The sequence below is a fragment of the Vicia villosa genome, linkage group LG5, assembly GCF_029867415.1.
Source record: "Vicia villosa cultivar HV-30 ecotype Madison, WI linkage group LG5, Vvil1.0, whole genome shotgun sequence".
In the NCBI taxonomy this organism is placed as follows: Eukaryota; Viridiplantae; Streptophyta; class Magnoliopsida; order Fabales; family Fabaceae; genus Vicia; species Vicia villosa.
This window is the reverse complement of record NC_081184.1, coordinates 143,182,101-143,203,731: the sequence shown is the minus strand read 5'-3', so window position 1 is coordinate 143,203,731 and position 21,631 is coordinate 143,182,101. Positions and strand designations below refer to the sequence as shown.

Genomic DNA, 21,631 nt, shown 5'->3' with positions numbered 1-21,631 from the left:
TGGCGTTTTTTTGTCTCTCTCAGCCACATTTTCATCTTCCTTTCCAAATCATAACCTCCTCACCGCACCTCCATTCCGCCCCTATTTAGTTTTTGCAGCCATCTCCTTTGCACTCTGTTCATTTCCACCATTCAAAGTAATTTCAATTCCTTTCTTTTTCTTCATTTTTACTGAATTTTTATTTCTCTGGTTTTTCTTTTTCATTGTTATAAAAGTTTCATATTCCAATAGATTTCATAAACTCTATTTTCACATAGTTATCAAACTTAGATTCAAGCCAAAGTTTTACGGAAGATGGCACTAACTATTTTAATTTGATCACGAAATAGTGTACCATGGATTTCCTAGGATTTGTTTCTAATTTTTTTGTAATGGATACTCTTCAGAGGCAGCAAAAGATTGAAGGTTAAGAAAAAACGGTTTACGGAAGATCACCTATTTCTTATAATGGGATGGAGACCATTCTCTTACAGTAGTCTTTTTTCATCTTTTAATAGGATTGCAAAACCACATTGGTTTCCACTCTCACAAAGGTTAAGATTATTATTATCACTTCTGTTCTGTAATGAATGCCTGTTTGGAGAATTTTTTGTTCAAATGTTGCTTTTTGATAATTTAACATGACGTTGAAATGCTTCATTTTTGTTGCTCTTTCAAGTTAATAGCATTTTATGTTTCAGGTCCAGTTGTACCGCAAAATTGTTGTAAGAGTGTCTCTCTGCTGAATTTTCAAGGTTAACTTTTAGTTGAAATTTTTTAACTAAAACTGATTGTAGTAGTGTAATTATTGAAATCACTCGTTTGTTAAATATATTACTGAATTTGAGAGAATAAAGTTCCTGATCTAATACAATACAAAACCCTGCTATATATTTAATTTTTGTAATGAACTCAAATGCATCCACATATTGATGTGTTATTTAGCCTGAGTTCCTCTGAGCTAATGGGTTTGACTTGCAACATTGAGATCGTATGCTTGTGGTGCAAGGAAGCCCTATGATCTCTTTGGTGGCAGAAGACCAAGGGATGAAGACTTCAAGAAAACCTGGGCAAAGGAGATGGATGAAGATACCACTCTATGGACATGAAGCGAGGATGAAAGTGATGAAGACAAGGACTCAAATAGTCGTCTTCGTAAAGATATTAGAAAAGCGAGACAGGAAGCTAAGAAACATGCAGACCTCGTTGATGCAGATGACAGTGACGAGTTAAAAAGTGTTTGGTCGGGTAGCGACGAGGAAAAGGCACTATGGACTAGAGATGAAATGGACAATGATGATGATGATGTTCCTACGGAAGCTTACCCAAATGAACGAAGTGATAAGCATACACTGTAGTTATTGTTGTTGTTACGGTACTATATCATATTAACTAGATAATCCAAACAGGCCCAATTTTGTTTCTTAATGAAAATTTGAATCCCATACCCTTTTGCCACATCATCAATTAAGTCAAAGTCCAGTCAGCAAATAAGGTGAAAGGGTGTGGTAAATCCAGGATTTATGTTTTATAAGGGGCTTTTAGTAAAAAAAGAAAAACTTCAGGGGGGCCAAATCAAAACACGCTATAATGGAAGGGGGACTTAATATATTTAACCCTTTTATCTTTTAGGATTTTCTTGGCTTGGTGGACAAATTTTATTGTCTCTCGGGAAGATATGATATTGAGCTGACTGTTGGTGATGTTGTCATGGTATCATGCACTACTAAATTTTGTTAGTTTCCCCTCTATTTGTAATAGGAAAGGTAATCTGAACAATTACTATTTATGATTTCAGGAGAACTCATTCTTGCGGCCACTTGGTCATTTAGAACTAGATATTCCATAAGCACCTCAGAAAGCAGCGCATCTTCCCCTACTACCCGTCAATCCTTACTTAAGACATGGGCCAATAACATATATAACTCACTTGTTTAAGGCTCCTGAAAAAACGACCACCATAGAATCTCTCATACTTTTTTAATTGAGACCCTTTCGCCATTCATTGGATTTTTGGTTGGGGTAAGTGTAACACCCCATATTTCCTATTTATTAATTATTTGGAATTTAAAATTAATTATTGGAGTTAATTAATTAGTCAGATTAATTAGGAAAATTGTGAAAGATATAAGTGGGATTGATGTTGCGTTTAGTAAAGAGGGGGTGCTACGTGTGAGGCCCTACTGAAGTTATTTTCTATTTTTATTTCATAATAATAATAAAGGAAATTGGGAAATAGAGGAACAAAAGAGTCAGAAGAGGAGGTTTGCAAAACACGTACAAAGCAGAGAAGAAGAAGAAGAAGAAGAAGAAGAAGAAGAAGAGGGCTGTCAAGAAACTTTGAATCAAGGTAAGTGAGGACTCTTGCTATTAGTATCCCTTATGTGTTTTATAGGTGATAGGATTGATTAAGATATTGTTTGCTTCAATTGGATATGCAAGGGTTTAGGATTGTTAGGTTTGGGAGTTTATGGTTAGGATAATTGAAAGTATGATTTTATTTGGTATTGAGGTTGAATGATGATTGAAATTATGATAATACGTGCCTAATTGATGTTTAGACTGAGTTTTGGACAAGGGATGTTGGTTTTTGCTACTCTGTCACATAGGTGAATTTCTACATAATCGCATGTCTGCTAAGCGGCCTCTGGCTCGCTAAGCGGATGTTGTTCGTTTTTCAAAAATTAATTAAGCCCGCTAAATGGACCTAGCCCGCTGAGCGGATATCCCAACGTAGTTCACTACTGTCTTTGACCGCTTGAAGCAGGGTTATTGGAAAATTGATTCCATTAGCGCGCTGGAGGGTCGCTAAGCGGACCCTGCGGTACAGAAAGATTTTGAACTTTGAAATAACGTATCTTTTAATTTGTGTATCTTTTTTTAGTGCTTTTTTGGGCGTTGCAAAGCTAAATAAATGTTTTCTATGATGATTTGGTGAGATGGGCAGTGGCCCGACTTTATTTTTTTAGAACCCGATTTAATTGCTTTGGTAAAATGAAATATTGTGCATATATATATATATATATATATATATATATATATATATATATATATATATATATATATATATATATATATATATATGATTTGTAAGTATGACAATGTATTGGTGTAGTGATGGATGAATTGTGGTTATTGTTATGTTTATTGCGTCAAATGTGTAAATGATTGAATGATTGCGGAAGCATGTGCATACTTGTTGGTGATGATGATGGTGAGTTATGGTGAAGCGATGTATTTCATCGGATCGGTGATGTGTAAGTATGTCATATATGTGCATTCATTCATAAATCATTTTGGTGATGGATCCCGGTGATGTTTGGATCAATGGTAGGCATAATTTCCATTGTGTAGAATTTGTGTCAGTAGGGCTGTATCCCTGTGATGTTTATATCGATCGGGTGGATTAATTCCACAGCTTATTGGTACCACATGCATAGTGTCAATTGGTTCATATGAATTTTTGTCATAACATGATTGAATGGATTTTAGTGTTATGTTGGGTGATGTATTTGTTGTGGTTGATGAATGACAATTGAAAATCTAAATATATTGCAAATTGGGTGAATGATATATTATGATATTTTGTTGCTTAGGAATGCATAATATTTATTAATTGTGAATGAGACTCACCCTTACATGTTGATAATTTTCAGATTGAGGAGTAGCGGCTTATTGCTTAGTGAGGATAGCTCGTAGAGTCTATCCATTTATTTTGGGTTGTGTCGGTCATGCTCTGGTCTTGTAACACTGAGAATGATAGTTTTAGAGTTTAATAATTATACTCTATTTGATTGGTTTTTGGATTATGTCTCATTGGTTTGTTTGGTGATGTTACACTATTCCGCTGTGATAAACATGAGATTATTATTTGATGAATCGTTCCTAATAAAGCATGACAGATGAATTATATTTGATTTTATTTTTTTCTCAATTGTGGCACCCTTGTTTTTATGTTTTACTCTGATTATTTTATTAACTGCCGCGGGATTTAGAAGGGTGTTACAGTAAGTCCTGCAATAGTCCTCTTTAGAAAGTGGCACATGTATACATTGATGCGATCATTATAATAGGAAATGGATGTAATGGAAAAAATGAAAAATAAAAAGTGAAAAAATAAAGTCCAGGGGAAGTTATATAGAAATGATAAATTATTTGCATCGTATGCGTTAACATATAGTTATACTTTGCTTATATATAGGAAGATAAGATTGTTGTATAATTTGGCCACCTGCATAATCCAATCCTCTCTTCTCGTAATAACAATGATTAAACCTACAAAATAATAAAAGTTAAATAAACCTGAGGCGTGTAAGAACACTGTCCTTAAGGATTTATCTGCCTCATAAGCACAAATCCCCCAGGATTCAACAGGTTCTTCCCAGATTCTCATTATCAATCTGAGGTATCAGAACAACAAGAAATATATTGACCAGAAGATGAAACCAGGAAAGAACACAAAGAAATAAAGGATAGAAGGAAAAAGAGAGTTGGTCATGTTCTCTCTTCTGATATAAAAATAAGGGAGTTGTTATATATGGGGGGAGAGAGAGAGAGAGAGAGAGAGAGAGAGAGAGAGAGATAAATGAGTCAAGGATTGACTAAGTCAATTCAATCGGTTACACGTCATAAATAAAATGAATAATAATTAAAAAACTATTTTCTCATATTTATCAAAATTATTTAAACTTTTGAAATATAATCACAATTTGCAACAGATAAGACAAGGGAGGCATAATTTTCTTGGCACTTTCCTTATGTGTTATTATACTATTGTAGTTACATGAATAAACTCATGGTTTAGTTATCTTGTTTCTTCTTATTTGGACTAAATTTTTGTATGTTAATTCACTTTTGCGATTATCTTTTACATCACTCACAACTATTGTGCCTAGAGGTGAACTTCAAGAACTTTCCTTCTTCAGCACCACCTGACATATATGCCACCTTATTCTAATTTGGCGTTGCCGCAATTTTATTGCTTCATGTACTTTTCGGGTTGAAGGTATGTCCATTCAACGTTCCTATTGAACCAGTTTCTTTTGTTGTTTGTGATAGCTGTTAGTCCATATAAATTAGTGGTGATGATTATAAACAATACTATAATATGCCTGACTAGTAGAGTTGGTGTGAATGATGAATGATCCCTTGTTGGTTTTTCAGTTGTTGGTGCAAGAAGTTCAATTTCTATCTCTTATGGCTGAAAAGTATTGATGTTTTTCTATATGAAGTGCTTCTCTCTGACATATTTGTTTTTGTGCAGCTGGACTTGTTAACTACACTCAAAGCACTAGGGTTTTTGGGAGCTTCTCTGATGTTTATGGGATACAAAATTATTTTCCACCTCGCTTCAACATCAACTAAGCTGAAGTTTGCAAGAGTAAAAGGAAGATTGTCTAACGTCTATTAATGAAGATATGGAATGGTTATCTGAGGTTTTCCTTGAAAGAATGACATTAATAAAATTTTGTAGGACCTTTGTTGTAGTCTGTTACAGTTTAAAGAACAAAATCATATTAAAAAGATAAATTTTTTGTCTTGATCTTAATGAAAGCCATAACGTGCAAGTATTCATGCTTTCATAGTCAATACCATGTATTCTACCGAGACGCATATCATTTACTATATGAAAGCCATAACATGCAAGTACTCATGATTTCCTAGTCAGCATGAAATATTTTTGCTAGTTGTGTTTTGAGGATTATCATTTACTATATGCAAGTTTCATTGTGCAAGTACTACTATAACTGGGGCGAACTTTTTTTTACATTCAGTTTATAACAATTTTTTATAAAAAAAATCTAATAAATATTACTCCCTCGGTCACAAAATAAGTGTCATACTTCCTTGCGCATTTTTTACAAGTAAAAGCCTTTTAAAATTTGTTGACTTAAATATAAGTAAATCAACAAATCTAGACACATTTAATGTATTTGGTGTAAGACATGTGATGTTGAGCGATTAAGAATCAAAATGAGATAAGTATGTTGCGTTGGATGAGTGAAAAGACTAGACGAGATAAGATTAAAAATGACAATATTAAAAAGTGTTGTGGTATCACCTATTGTACACACCAAAATATTTAGGCCGACATTGGAGCTCGGATGCTGAGATAAGTGGTTGTGGCAAGGAACCCGAGTTGTAATATACGACCGAGTAGGTCAGAGCATCTTCCCAATTCGGAGCACTAACCAAGTCGGAAGGAGCGTCCAATCATCGCCTCGGTGACCAACTATCCATAGTCGGCTGCGAAGGTTACGGATGCAAAGGAACGCCTGGACTGTTACACAGTGTTATGCCTCTTAAAGGAGCACGACAGAAGTTACGATAGTAGCCATTATTAAGGGGTCTTCAAATGTGTTTTTACAGGAACACAATTTTGTTATACGAAGAATAGATCATATGAAGATGAGTCAAATCACTATACATAAAAAGACTTCAAAAAAAAATTATAAAAAAAATTATTAAAACAATATCGAAATTAACGAATAAGATAGATATTGAATATAACATTACTAGAAATTTGATCTATGTAGCTAATTTCACTAATTAAAATAAATCTTGATTGTTGGTGCTATTGATATATTTTTTTGAAAGGTTCTAAAATAACTTATATAGTGAGGTGCATGGAATATGTCCATTAAATACTAAAAGCAAATCTCTAAAATATCATTACAACAAAATTAAGAAATCATTTCAATACTTAAACTTCTTACCAAAACTTAGTAACCATGGTCCTTTTATCTAAAAAAAGAAAAAAATTAAATCAAACCCAATTCAAGAACACATCCAAAATACTAATCCATTTCATTTGGTTGAAGAAGACAAAGCACCAACATAAATAAAGAAAAAGGAATAAAAAACATTTGATTACAATATACGTGTAACAAAAATCCAGAAGCAATGGGCGGGAATAACGCACACTCCATTTGAAAAACACAGAAAGAAACAAGAAAAACAACAACCACGGTCTCTCTCAACGTTAATTATCACCACCAAATCTCTGCAAAGTAAAAACAAATAGATTAATATTATTATTAACATCGCACTTTTTAGTTGTCTTTTTTAATTTTTTCCGCACATGGTCCTACGCATGCTATCCTCATCTCTCTCTTCTTTCTCACACACCCATTATTTCTTTTTCTTTTTTTTTTAATTATTATTATTTATTATTGTTATGAATTATGAATTAATATAAATTATGAATGTTCAGATGATGTTTCTTTGAACTCTGAAAAATTCCTCTGACATAACATTCTCCGATCTTCGTTTTTGTTCTCTGCAACTGCAATGCATTTTTCTTACACCGGAAAAAGTAAGGTACTATTTTATCATATTCTAACTCCTGTCACTTTCAATTGAACAAGAACAAGGTTACTCTCTCTCTATGATTTCACTTCATTTTTTAATTTTTTAATTTTTTTTTTTTTGGAAATTTTTTACTGAATTTGTTAGTATTGATATGGTTATGGTAGGTGTTAAGTTGTTGCAATTTTGTGTGTAAAGTAAAAGCAATTGAAGATTTTGATTTTGGTTTTTCAATTTTGATTTTGACGTATGGTGATATTAATAACAATAAAGAGTGACGGTGATCTTTATTCAAGGCACTATCCTTATTTGGGAAGCTTCACTACTTGTGTCAAATGGAGGTAGATGGATATGAAAATTGGTTGAATTGAATTGAATTGGATTCTAAGCAAAGTTCATAACTAACACCACCTTCTGATTATTTTAATTTATATTTGATTGATTTCTGTTTTTCTCTTGTTGTTGTTCTTCTTTGTTTTGGTTTTGGCGATTGAGATTTGGTACTTGATTTGATTGAAGTAGTTATGAGTTTCTGTCTTGATTTGATGATTTTGTAGGTGGAATCATTTTGAGGAAGTGAGGTAGGTGGTGGTGGTGGTGGTGGTTTTTGGTTGTGTTGCAGATGGACCGGAGGAGTTGGTTGTGGCGGAGAAAGTCCTCTGAGAAAAGTCCAGGCGAAACGGAGAGTTCAGGATCAGTATCATCCCTCTCAGAAAGATTTTCTGATGAACAGGTGATATATCGTTTTCCTCATTTTTGATTGCTATGTTAGATTGTTTGTAAGGTGGTTTGTAATTGTCTAGGAAACATGAAAACAATAGTCATTGCTCGGTGTACTAGTTTTTCAGTCTTGTTTCTTTTCTGAGCATTTTCAGGGTTTTTCTGTAATGTATTTGCCACATCTATGGGATGAATCTGAATTTTTTTTTTTTTTTTTTCCGTTTTGTAATTGTGAAGGTATATCCGAGCCAAGCTACTCTATCACCAGAGGTGACATCGAAGGCTGCGCCAAATGAAGAAGTTAGTACACCGAAGAAATATAAAGAAGGCATTATTGACGTGAAGACTCTTACAAACGAATTAGCCGCAGCTCTGCTAGAGATTGGTGCCAAAGAAGATTTGGTAAAGCAGCATTCTAAAGTTGCTGAAGAAGCCGTTGAAGGTATCTATCCTTTGCACCTGTAATTACTTGTGTTGTTTAACAGTTCTTCTAGTACTGAATTTGTTGCAGCTTTTGAAGCATGACTATTGAAAACTGAAGCTAAACTTATCCGCACAATCGTCGTGATCCTTTGGTTATGCAGTATTAGGATAGTCTAGTAAAACGTGCATCTTTTTGCTTGTCTAAGGTTCATTTTTCTTACCCAGGGAAACCATGACTCTTATGATATGTTCTTTTCATTTTATTTAGGTTGGGAGAAGGCTGAAAATGAAGTGTCGTCTTTAAAGCAACAACTTGATGCTGTGAGGCATAAGAACTCGGGTCTTGAAGACCGGGTTAGTCACCTTGATGGGGCACTCAAAGAATGTATGAGGCAGCTTCGCCAAGCTAGAGAAGTGCAAGAGCAAAAGATCCATGAAGCTGTTGCGAATAACTCTCATGAGTTGGACTCCAGAAGATTCGAACTTGAGAGGAAAGTTGCTGAACTTGAGACTCAACTTCAAACATCAAAAGCAGATGCTGCTGCATCTGTTCGTTCTGATCTTCACAGGAGACTCGAGGCTATGGAGAAGGAGAATTTGAGTCTTCAGCTTGAGCTACAATCTCGACTTGAGGAACTGGAGTTCAGGATTGCAGAGAGAGATTTGAGTACCCAAGCTGCTGAAACAGCTAGTAAGCAGCATTTGGAGAGCATCAAGAAGGTTGCTAAGCTTGAAGCTGAGTGCCGTAGACTGAGAGCCATGACTCGTAAAACATTTAACGTGAATGATACCAGGTCTTGGACTGCATCTTCGGTTTATATCGAGTCCTTCACAGATAGCGTGTCAGATGGCGGAGAGATGAATGAATATGAACCGAGCTGTTCTGACTCGTGTTCATCTGCTTTGATTAATGAACTTGATCAAATCAAGAATAAAAAGACTAATGGAAAAAATCATAACGCGACTTCAACTGGGATCAATCTCATGGATGATTTTCTCGAGATGGAAAGGCTTGCTGCCTTGCCTGATACAGAAAGTGTAAGCCGTTATGCTAAGGAAGGACTAGGATCAGATCAATCTATTGTTGGTCAGGGTGCAATAGAAGCCGAAATGGAAGCTATGACACAAAAGAACGCTGAATTGGAAAAGAAGCTAGAGAAAATGGAGGCAGATAAACTTGAGGTAGAGATGAGTTTAGCCGAGTGCCAAATGCAGCTTGAGACATCAGAGAGTCGGATAAGAGCAGCAGAGTTGAAGGTAGAAGAGCTTCAAACTCAATTAGCTCTAGCCAACAAGTCTAATCAAGAAGCATATGAGGAACTCAAAGAAACCAAAACAAAGAAGGAGATAGTTGAGTCAAAACTCAAACTTGCTCAAACTGAGGTAGAAGAACTGACTTCAAAAGTCCATTCGTTGGAGGAAGAGATTCAGAAGGAGCGAGCTTTGTCTGCTGATAATTCGATCAAGAGCAAGAAATTGGAGGACGAGCTTTCGAGAATTAAGCATGAAGCTCAAGTTCATCTAGACGCCAAGAATTTGCACAAGGAAAATGTTAATCGCAATCTGAAGTCAAAACAGGTAAGTTCCCCAATTACATTCACTACATTGATTAATCATATTGCGTTATTCAAGTTATTTTTCCATATTAAAAACATATCATCTACTATTTTCAGGATAAAGAACTTGCATTGGCCACTAGCAAGTTTCTTGAGTGTCAAAAAACCATTGCATCTCTTGGGAAGCAGCTAAACTCGCTTGCAACCTTGGAAGATTTTCTACTTGATACAGACAACAGTGAAGTTATTACACTAGGTCCTCAAAATGGAGTTGAACAATTGAAACCAAATCACACTGATTTGAGTTTATCTAAAAGAGATTCATCAAATCCATCAATTAGTCATGAGAAAAGCCGTAACGGTTTCAGTAAGTTCACACCAAGAAGCAAAAGTGTGAGCAAGATTCGTTGAAAACTGTGTGAAAAGAAGGTGGAGAAAAGATGATAAGGCTGAGTTGTAAATTTTGGTTTTGTTCATTCTTATCAGAGCTTTGGATTTAAAGTGTATGAATTGGATCCAAAGTTATGTATCTTCATAAATAGCAATGTTTGAAGTTTGAGGAATATTGAAAAGGTTACAAAGCAAAAATATAACATAAAAAGTCCAAAATTTAAAACGTGTTATCTACCGTTTGGTAGTGGCTCTTGCAATATATAATTGCAATAATTTAACAACTAGTAGTAGGTAGGTAGGTATCAATTATCACCCTAGATTCGAGGGGAAATTATTTGTACTCATACAAAGATGTTCTGTTTTGAACTAAAAACAGAAAGAAAAAAAGGAGTTTTGGGGTGAGAGAGGCTCGAACTCTCGACCTCAGGATAACTCTTAGCTATGAGACCTACGCGCTAGCCAACTGCGCCACCACCCCATTGATATTCATTTTTCAACCCAATGATATTTACCCATTACACAAACATTTGAAGTATTATAAAGAAAAAAGAGGTTTGTGTTTGTGTGTTTGAATTGAAGCCTTGTTAGTTGTTATGGCCCCAGGCCAGGCTGAACATCTAAAAAGTCTCACAAGTCTCCATGTGTGCGTGATTCTTGGAGTAACATGTGTAACGTGGCCAATATATGTTCATAATAACCTACACAATTGCTAATGATGTAAGCATGTAACATAATTTGGTTTCTTTATAAATATAGTTTTTTTTCATTTTAAATAAAATAAAATTTTTATTAAAATTAATCTTATAATATTTACTTAACTTTTTATTACAGTACACAAAAAATTAAAATTCTACATTTAAAAAATAATTTTAAATATAAATAAATATTACAAAATTATAAACAAAGAGTTATATACTTGGAAGAAACTAAAACCAAATCAGATAAATATTCAATGATCATTTTTTGGGTTATTTGTTTTAAATTTAAATAAATTTATTTTTAAAAATGATTTTTGTAATAAATATTTTTTAAAAATAAAAAATTATTTTTTTAATAAAATAAAAAATTAATTTTGACATTCTATAACATAAATTTTATTGAAGATGAAAACATATTCAAAATCATAATTTTAAAAAATATGTATTTCAAAAGTAATTTTATGAAAACACTATTTAAAATAGTTTTAAGTTTAAGTAATTTTTTAAAAAGCACTATTTAAACTAATTTCTCATTCAAAATTTTTATTAAAAAATTATAAATTTTTATTTAAAACAAAAATATGTAAAAATTATTTAAAAAAAAAACGAAAATAAACTGGCCTTAGTCACTTGTGGAAAGTAAAAACTAGTATGTTTTAAAATCAGAAACTCAAGCCAAAGTGATACTCATAGTCATAAGTCATAATGCTAATAGCTCCTCCTACCCCACACTCGTGTGTGATGAGCTGCCCTTGTCACAAAAAAACGGGTTGCACGTATGAATGATCTCGTGTTGGAAAGAGGGAGCCATCTATTTCTAGAAACTCTACAGCAACAATGAACAGTCATATTGAAGATTTTAAGTAAGAGTGAGGAAATGTTACATTCAAAATTAATTTACAATTTAATTGGTGAATGTAAATATATTTGATGTGTGTTATTTTCAAAATTTAAAGATTAAAAAATGAAAAAATTGAGTGAGATACATAAATTCGAAAAGAACAAATAACTTGGTAAATAATATACATCAATTTTAAAGTTAAAAAACTATTAAGTCTTTTGAATGCAAAAACTACACATTTAAAAGATAACAGAGTGAAGACACAAGAAGGTAACAAGAATGAAATGTCAAGATAGAATTAACTTTTAAAACAATCAAATTAATTTTTATTTAGACAAAATTATATCTCAAATATGCAACTTATGTCTCCTATAAATAAAAGACTCGGATCAAGATTAAAATTAAGATTAAGAAATTCACTTTTTCTACCATACTTGTCCAAAAGATAAAATATTTACCATTCTAAGATTTAAAATATCTACCTGTGCATGTCGGCAGTCAGTGATGATGAACAAGTTATGCATAATAGAGTACGCATATTGAGGTCATACCTCTTGTGTTAATTTGGCACGTCCACATTTATGGGAAAAAGTCTATTACGTTGATGAGGTTTATCTCGAATACTTCACTGACTTGAAGCAGACTCATGAGTACAATTGAGATCCCACTTGTTTTGTATACATGTACTCCAAGTTAGATGAAGGTTGTCTTTGGAAAACCAAACAGACGACAGCTAGATGCACCATGTTGACAACAATATATATGCATCCTTTACTGTTTGTGTACCATTTTCATAACACTTATGCTATGTCATTACTAATAATTCATATGTACCATTTTCAGACATGGATTCTCTAGCACTTCCCACGCATCTCTTGCTGGTTATATGTTGATCATTACATTGAGGATATGTCACATGCTTGTGCATTTGTCTCGATCTGAGGGAAAAAGTCGACCGAGCCCTTTAGAGTGTATCTTGAACGCACAACAACATATGATATACGCTTTCGGTTGTACGACATTCATTGTCAGATGCATCCCTTGGATGTTATAGCGTTATACTATGGATGGTTAGCTTGTGGGTCACGTATGATGTATCCACATCTTCCTGAGAGAGTCATGCGCTAGTTCAAGTATATGCAGGTTGTTCTAAAAGGCCTCTTTGTATCCGCTCCTCCTACTATGATCCGTAGAGATGTGAATGCCACTTATGATGATTTCCTTAATCATCTGGTACTGACTAAAACACGAGGTTTCATAGATCTTAGTGGACGGAGTTGTGCATTTGGCTGCGTCAAGTGGTATTTCATAGTGTCACATCCTTACATGACACCATATGTTGAGGGAAAGTTATGTATGCCAACTCATCTGGAGATATTAGAGGTGAAGCAGGTCAGGACAGATCATGTTGTTAATGTGTTACCTGCATGTCGTCGTATTATGGGTCTTGCCTGAACGAGCATAGACATAAGATACTTTCAGGAAGACACTTATGGGAGAGCCACTGTAGATGTCATTTTTACTGAGACACAGACGACATTAAAGTATAGGAGGCAACGAAGAAACAAGGGGTGTGACATACACAGTAGTATAATATTTGTATTAAGGATTATGAATAGTATTATCCTTTATTAATTTGTTATTTTTATTGCTATTTTGACTATATATGGCAATTTCATTTTTTTTTTTTACAATTTCATATTATTTTGATGGCTATTTTTCGGCAATTTCATATTATTAGATCAATGTTTGGTTTAATTGAAAAAAAAATTATTATAATAGTATAATTATAATAATTAGTCTATTACATTGTTGTATTTCTAAAAAAAAAATTCAAAATTTACTAACAAATGTGATTACAAAAGTACATATTCGTATTTTATTATAGAGATATATTTTCAAACTAAACTATGATAAAATGGGAGTGTGACTCAATTAGAATTAATATGCATAAGAGATTATTCTGAAAATATATATCTGAACTAAATCATAACAAAAATGAAGGTGTTGTTAATTACATATTGATTTAGTATAAATAAATGCGTCAGAAAATGTACTTCCGAATTTAAAGGGGCATTTCTCGAATTTCCATAGAGTACTTGTGATGGGAGAAATAATCCCCATCCCCATCAAAATTTAGTATATGAAACCTTTTTTCTTTTCTTTCCATATGACCATTTTTAAAAATAAAATTTAGCATATGACCATTTTTAAAAATAAAATTTAGGGGTTAATCAATAGACCCAATATGCCTCTGAAATTCAATATTTAAAAATATCCTTTCAATATGTCTGTTTCTCAAAGTTTTTCTAAACAAGTTTCACATGCTTTTACTAATATTTAATATTTTTCAAAGATATGCCTACGACTACGATTTTTTTCTATAAGTAATATTCGAAAGTCAACTTCCATAAAAGCTCCTTTATATAAGATGTGTTTAGAAATTAACTTTCAAAAATCTAAATTTCATGAAAAAAATTCGCAGGTAAGATTTAGGAAATTGTTGTAATTTTCTTAAATATTATATTATCTTTAGAGCAAACTAGTAACAAACCCGTGCATACGCACGGGTTCTGGTCTGATACGCGCATTTATTTACATAATATATTTATTTTAAATAGAATATTTAAAATGAAAAAATATTTAGATTAATAATAAATTTTTCGTATATCAAAATATTTAGATCAATAAATTTTTTTTTCCTCTTATATCATTCTTGGATCATAAATATTTGACTCATAAATATCATCTTTCTTATATATAAATACGTAGACAAGAATATATTTTTTCCCGTATTCAAATATTATTTATGTTTAGGTATCAAATATCTGAATCAATAGTAAATTTTTGTATATAAAAATATTTAGATCATTAATAGATTTTTTCCCGTATACCATTTTTGAATTAAATTTTTTTGGATTATAAATACTATTTTTCATATAGAAAAATATTTAGGTCAATTATAAGTTTTTTCCCGTATACAATATTATTTATGTTTAGGTATCGTTTATAAATATATCTGGATCAATAGTAAATTTTTGTATATAAAAATATTTAGATCATTAATAGATTTTTTCACGTATACCATTTTTGAATTAAATTTTTTTGGATGATAAATACTATTTTTCATATAGAAAAATATTTAGGTCAATTATAGATTTTTTCCCGTAAACAATATTATTTATGTTTAGGTATCATTTATAAATATATCTGGATCAATAGTAAATTTTTGTATATAAAAATATTTAGATCATTAATAGATTGTTTCCCGTATACCATTTTTGAATTAAATTTTTTTGAATCATAAATACTATTTTTCATATAGAAAAATATTTAGGTCAATTATAGATTTTTTCCCGTATACAATATTATTTATGTTTAGGTATCGTTTATAAATATATCTGGATCAATAGTAAATGTTCGTATATAAAAATATTTAGATCATTAATAAATTTTTTCCCGCATATCATTTTTGAATTAAAATTTTTGGGATCATAAACACCATTTTTCATATAGAAAAATATTTAGATCAATTATAGATTTTTCCCGTATACAAATATTATTTATGTTTAGGTAATGTTTACAAAAATATCTATATCAATAGTAAATTTTCGTATATAAAAATATTTAGATCAATAATAGATTTTTTTCCCGTATACCATTTTTGAATAAATTTTTTTGGATCATAAATATCATTTTCTGTATATAAAATATTTAAATCAATAATAAATTTTTTCCGTATACAAATATTATTTTTGTTTAGATATCATTTATAAAAATATTTGAGTGAATAGTAAATTTTTTGATAAAAAATATTTAGATCAATAATAGATTTTTTCCTGTATACCATTTTTGAATAATTTTTTTTTAATCATAAATAATATTTTTCTTATATAAAAATATTTAGATCAATAATAGATTTTTCTGATACAAATATTATTTATGTTTAGGTATCATTTAAAAAAATATCTGAATAAATAGTAAATTTTTGTATACAAAAATATTTAGATCAATAATAATTTTTTCCCTTATATTATTTTTTATTAAAATTTTGTGGATTATAAATATCATTTTTTTTTTAAGAGTAAATGAAGTATAGAGAGATTAGGGTAGAAAACTAAAAAGGTGAAGAGAGAGAAAGAATGGTGAAAATAAGTTATAATATAGTTGAATAAAATATTAAGATATAATGGACAATTGTGTGAATAGACCAAAAAACCAACAATTTTAATAGGTGTACAAAAAGTAAGGACGGGTAATTTTGTAAAAAACAGAGCCACTTATTTTCTTATATTATAGATTATGCAGAAACATTCATGAAAAAAATTCGCAGGTAAGATTTAGGAAATTGTTGTAATTTTCTTTAATATTTGTTGCGTATTTATCTACCATTTTTTTATAGTATTTAGAAGTTAACTTTTGAACAAAGTCTGCTCAATCATGGTCTTTTTTATCAGATTAAAAGCAATAGACTTAATTGTAATGAAGAATTTAAAATAAATTGAATCTTTTGTTAGACTCGATACATTTTCCAATTTCAAATCCTAACAAGATATGGACTAAAGTTTTTTGGTTAGAATATAGTGTTAAATCCAAAATTTAATAACTTCTTAATTTCTAGAGGAGGAGGATCTAGAGCAAATGTATGTTTTCCAGGAAGAAAAAAAAAAGGATAACTAATTTTGTTATGTGATATATAACTATAATTGGTAAGTATCATCATCAAGGGTTCTATGGTGTAGTGGTTAGCACTCAGGACTTTGAATCCTGCGACCTGGGTTCGACTCCCGGTAGGATCTTCTTTTTCAAAATCATATTTTTTTCTTTTTTCTTTTTCTCTCTTGTTAAAATGCGTAAACTTTATTAACATTATGGAGTGCAAATTATATATTGATGGCTTAAGCACTTATGGTAATTATTTCCTTATTTATGATATTTCATTATATTTAGTGGATGTTTACTTCTTTTTATGTCCATATTCCTATTGCTTTTATTACTGAGTGAGGCTAAAAATTGTTAAGGGTGTTCAATTTTGACTAATTAATGACCTATTTGTTTCTTATTTAAAGAAATCTCTGTTGTATTGTAAAGTACACATTAAAAAATTACAATATATTTAGTTACTCTTTATTCTCATCTTTGATGTCTTTTTTTTAAACTCAATTCACACTTGAATAATAGGTTAAATATTGAGTTCAATGATAAAGTGTCTCATTATAGATTGAAGTAATATAATTATATAGTAGTAAAATTAGTTAGACCATAAAAATGAAAGTGGTAGAAGGAGCTTTTTCTCTTAATGTTTGAATGTATAATTATAATTATAAGCGCATTTATGATAAAAATTACCTATATGGGAATGAAGTGAAATTGTTTAATAGGGTTCAATAACTTAACTCTTAAATTCTCACGAAAAATATAAAATACACAAAAATCTTATCAAATGTTAGAAAATTATAATTCAATCAAGAATATATAGATTTCATAGTGGAATTATGCACTACTATTTTAACAATAATTAATTCAAAACTTGTCTACAAATCTATTTTAAAATTAATGAAAAATTATTGACAAAATAATAGTTTTAATAGTAAGATACTATTGACAAATTGGGTGACATTTTGTGGATAATTTTTGTTTTTAAAATTCTGTCCTGCATAACTATGTTTTTGGTTTCTGCATAATTTTTTTATGGATCTAAAGATGTATCTTCAGATCCCCTCTTGTTTATTAAAATAAAAAACAAAATAGAGGATTATTGGAAGAGGCAACTCCGGAGCGACCTTTATTTTTTATTTTTAAAAAATAAGGCGGATCCGAAGATGTATCTCCAAGTCATTCATTCAAACATGATCATGTATAATTTCAGATCTGCGAGCACATACTTCTTGTCGATCTGAAAATCAAACTGAATAGTCTCCTACAATATTCAAAAAATCGAAGAGTTATCAAGCTCGAGTATCGTTCATCCTCAATAGACAACAAAGAGAAACTATAATTCACATTGCTCGAACTGAAGACAAATGATGATTTGAAGGTGATGTGAAATACCTTTTATCGTTACTCAACATAGAGTCTGATTGAAGTGGATGCGATGATTCAAAGATCAACCAACGATTGCGTTGGATCCTATTAAACTCTTTCACCTCCTTCTTTGGCATTTTGTAAAAAAGACATAGTGAATATGGTCAAAGAAGAAATAATAGACTTCAATAGAGTAATCCTACCTCCCAAATTGAGGAAGCGATTTTTACAACCCCCAACCGATTCTTCATTTTCACCAATAGAGGATTCCAAGTCGTATCCTTCCTAGGATCAAAACCAATGGGAATACCAAGGAAATAAAATTTTCTCTCCTCCACTTTACAAGAACTGGTGCGGCTTCCAAAAACGGACCCCTTGAATTAATACCTATCAATTTACTTTTATGACAATTAATTCCAAGGCCCGACACAATTTCAAATGCCCGAATCACCGCCTTAATCGCCCAAACATGCTTCCACGTCCCTTCTCCCACAAGTAAAGTATCATATGCAAATTGAAGATTTTCCACCCAACAAGAACCTTTTATGGCTAAATCCCCAACTTCAACGGATTTCCTCACTAACCCCGAAAGACCTTCCGCCTCTAAAACATAAAGAAAAGGTGAGAGGGGGTCACTTTGTCTCAACTCTCGGAACACTTCGAATTCTTTGGTAGAACTACCATTAACAAGAACCGACATCTTACTATTAAAAACCAATAACTCAATCCATCCCATCCATCTTCCCCCAAAACCCATCCTTTTCATCATATACCGCCAATAACTTCAACTAACTTTATCATAAGCCTTCTCGAAATCCACTTTAAAAAGCAAACAATCTCTTTCTTCTTTTCTATCATAATCCACCACTTCACTCGCCACTATAAGGAAGAAGATTAACACAATTTGGTTCGCTACTTCTTGGTGTATATGGATTATGTGAAATGCAATAATCTTTGATAATGTTTCTTATAGTTTTGATAAGGTGTATTTCAATATTTTGTATTTTTCTTGGAGTTGGTTAACTAGTTCTAATCCGCTTTCGCCTCATAGTTTCTACGATTGGTATAAAGTACCAATAGATTGTTTCAATCATGTGTAGCTTCTCTGTATTGTAAGGGTTTCACCCCTAGTGCGAGTTCTTATAATCAATTGCCTATTAAAAAAACAGTACTTTGTTATCATCAAAACTCAAGGAGTATCAATAGATTTTGTTCTTACGACAATTTATTTGATTAAATTTTTTGATAAATTATATGCGAGATTTAGGGTGTTACAAGGTAGGAGAAGGGTTATATATGATAGACGATATTGGGTTCGAACAACTTGGAATGAACATTTCTGAAACAATAAATATGATTCCTCAGCTTTGGGTATTTGACTGGATTAGAACAACATACATTATTTTTTATTTAAATTTTCTAAGATGGATAAATTGTAAAACTAAAATAATTATTAATTTTTTATTTTAACAAATTTTAATTTTGGAATTGTTATAATAGATCTGCAATTTATTATTTAATTTATAAATTAATGATAGATATAACTCATTTTACATTCTAAAATGAATTTTTCATTTAAACTAATCATTATTTTTTTATATATTAAAAGAAAATCCATAAAATTTGAGATGATTAACATTGTATTTAAAAGAATATTATATTTAAAAATCATTAAAAAAAATAACAAAAGTATAGGCCGGTTCCTTTTAACTTTAAAAAAATGAACTTTTTTATTTTAAAATTATTTTATAAAAGAATTTTATAAAATTTTAAAAGTATTTTGAAATTTATTTTTTATAAATTGAGAGATTAATTTTCACGATTAAAACATGTTCAAAATCTTACTTTATTTATAAAAATATGTAAATCAAAATAACTTTTAATGAAAACCTATTTTAAAAATGTTTACAAATTTAAGAAATTTTAATATCCAAAATAATAATAAAAAATATTGAAATATTTTAAATAATTATTTAAAATATTTTTTTAACAAATATTTGTAATTTTTAAAGAAGAAAAATATACAACACCATACACATTATTTTTAAAAATTTGCAACGAAAAAATCTTATATAATTATTTTAAAAAAATAGCTGAAACAAATTAGAGCAATATATGATATTAATTCATTATTTTCCTTAAAAAAACAAATTATTATAACCTTAATTTTAAAAGTGTAACAAACTAATCCTATAAAATCCGGCTTCTATGTAGATTAAATATTAGACATTCAATCACAAGTTTTAATAAGGAGTGTTACTAAAAGACTAAATAATTAAATAATATTTGAAATTAGTGTAACAAACTATTCCTATAAAATTAGTGTAACAAACTATTCCTATAAAACGAGTGTAACCAATTTTTTTGTAGACTTACTAAAATACTAAATAATAAATACGTTTAATATTTTTTATTCAATTTTATAAACCAAATTTTTTTTGAAATTTATTTTAAATTAACAGTGAGGTAAAAACGACAAACACGGTGTGAAAAAAGATGGTTACATAATTTAAAAGTCAAGTCAATATATTTCAATTATTTATAATCTTAATTTCAAATCTCTTTAACAAACTTTTCCTTAAAAAAAATAACAGCTTTTATCTAACTAATCTACCTATTTAATGGAGAATCACAAAATTATAATTCATTCTTTAGACTCATTTTCATATAAAAAGTCACAAGAAAAAGCCTAATTCAGATAGTTACTACTCGCATACAGTAAAATGAATCCATCCAAAGCAACGTTGTCACCAATATCAAAACCAAAGAAAAACCATGATTACAAAATCAAGCGTGAAAATATAAGTTACACAAGTAACAACATGATACTCTTAAAAACGGCAATGAAGAACTCAATGAAGAACAAAGGAGGGTTGGAGGCTAAGCTTGCAAATAAAATGTTTATACAATCCAAACGTGTATCGACAACTCAATGTTATCTTCGTCGTCAAAACTTTCAAACCAAGCCGTCTAGATTATCCATCATGTCTACCGTACAAGAAGAAGACTCGTCCGTCTCACCGATGCCATCTAAGATACACAAAGGTGAAAATATAAGATACACAAGTAACGACATTATACTCTTTAATACGGCAATGAAGAATTTAATCAAGAACAAAAGAGTGTTGGAGGCTAAGCTTGCAAATAAGAGGGCTATAGAGTCCAAACGGGTATGGACAACTCAATGTTATCTTCGCCGTCAAAACTTTCAAACTATGCCGTCTAGATTATCCATCATGTCTACCATCCAAGAAGAAGACTCGTCCGTCTCACCAATGCCATCTAAGATACACAAGGGGGAAAATATAAGATACACAAGTAACGAAATTATACTCTTGAATACGGCAATGAAGAATTTAATGAAGAACAAAAGAGTATTGGAGGCTAAGCTTGCAAATAAGAGGGCTATAGAGTCCAAAAGGGTATCGACAGCACAATCTTATATTCGCCGTCAAAACTTTCAAACCAAGACGTCTAGATTATCTATCATGCCAACCATCCAAGAAGAAGAAGAAGACTTGCCCATCTCACCATTGCCGTCTAAGCTATGTTAAGTAGACTTAGGAAAGTTTTGATAATATCGGTACCGTCCTAACACCATAAATTCCCTAAGTATGTGTGTCCGATTTGAATAACCATTATGCTGAGACCTCGAGTTCTAAGTTTTGAAGTAGCCTCTTAAGTAGTTT

General features: G+C 31.0%; 2 protein-coding genes and 2 non-coding genes across 4 annotated transcripts; 2 read left to right on the top strand and 2 right to left on the bottom strand.

The window, feature by feature from the left end:
• Positions 1-7,145: 7,145 nt before the first annotated feature.
• LOC131602890 (filament-like plant protein 3) lies at positions 7,146-10,734 on the top strand. The gene is made up of 5 exons (XM_058875110.1): positions 7,146-7,299; positions 7,845-8,020; positions 8,245-8,449; positions 8,699-10,008; positions 10,104-10,734. The coding sequence occupies exons 2-5, from the start codon at positions 7,910-7,912 to the stop codon at positions 10,395-10,397; spliced, it is 1,920 nt and encodes a 639-aa protein (XP_058731093.1). The 5' UTR covers positions 7,146-7,299; positions 7,845-7,909; the 3' UTR covers positions 10,398-10,734.
• Positions 10,735-10,773: 39 nt separating this feature from the next.
• Positions 10,774-10,857, bottom strand: TRNAM-CAU (transfer RNA methionine (anticodon CAU)). Its single transcript is given in 2 exon segments — positions 10,774-10,809; positions 10,820-10,857. It is a non-coding gene; the product is annotated as a tRNA-Met (tRNA).
• Positions 10,858-16,645: 5,788 nt separating this feature from the next.
• Positions 16,646-16,717, top strand: TRNAQ-UUG (transfer RNA glutamine (anticodon UUG)). The gene has a single exon. It is a non-coding gene; the product is annotated as a tRNA-Gln (tRNA).
• Positions 16,718-18,050: 1,333 nt separating this feature from the next.
• Positions 18,051-18,708, bottom strand: LOC131605645 (uncharacterized). The gene is made up of 2 exons (XM_058877978.1): positions 18,286-18,708; positions 18,051-18,227 (listed from the first exon to the last, which is right to left on the bottom strand). Exons 1-2 carry the CDS (start codon positions 18,706-18,708, stop codon positions 18,051-18,053), a joined length of 600 nt encoding a protein of 199 aa, XP_058733961.1.
• Positions 18,709-21,631: the final 2,923 nt, after the last annotated feature.

Excerpts from the sequence above, each read along its gene's own strand:
- LOC131602890 (XM_058875110.1), top strand. The coding sequence starts at position 7,910 with ATGGACCGGAGGAGTTGGTTGTGGCGGAGAAAGTCCTCTGAGAAAAGT. Across the intron at positions 8,021-8,244 it reads AAAGATTTTCTGATGAACAG|GTATATCCGAGCCAAGCTAC; the intron begins GTGATATATCGT and ends GTAATTGTGAAG. Across the intron at positions 8,450-8,698 it reads TGCTGAAGAAGCCGTTGAAG|GTTGGGAGAAGGCTGAAAAT; the intron begins GTATCTATCCTT and ends CATTTTATTTAG.
- LOC131605645 (XM_058877978.1), bottom strand. The coding sequence starts at position 18,708 with ATGAAAAGGATGGGTTTTGGGGGAAGATGGATGGGATGGATTGAGTTA. Across the intron at positions 18,228-18,285 it reads TGGAAGCCGCACCAGTTCTT|GAAGGATACGACTTGGAATC; the intron begins GTAAAGTGGAGG and ends TTTTGATCCTAG.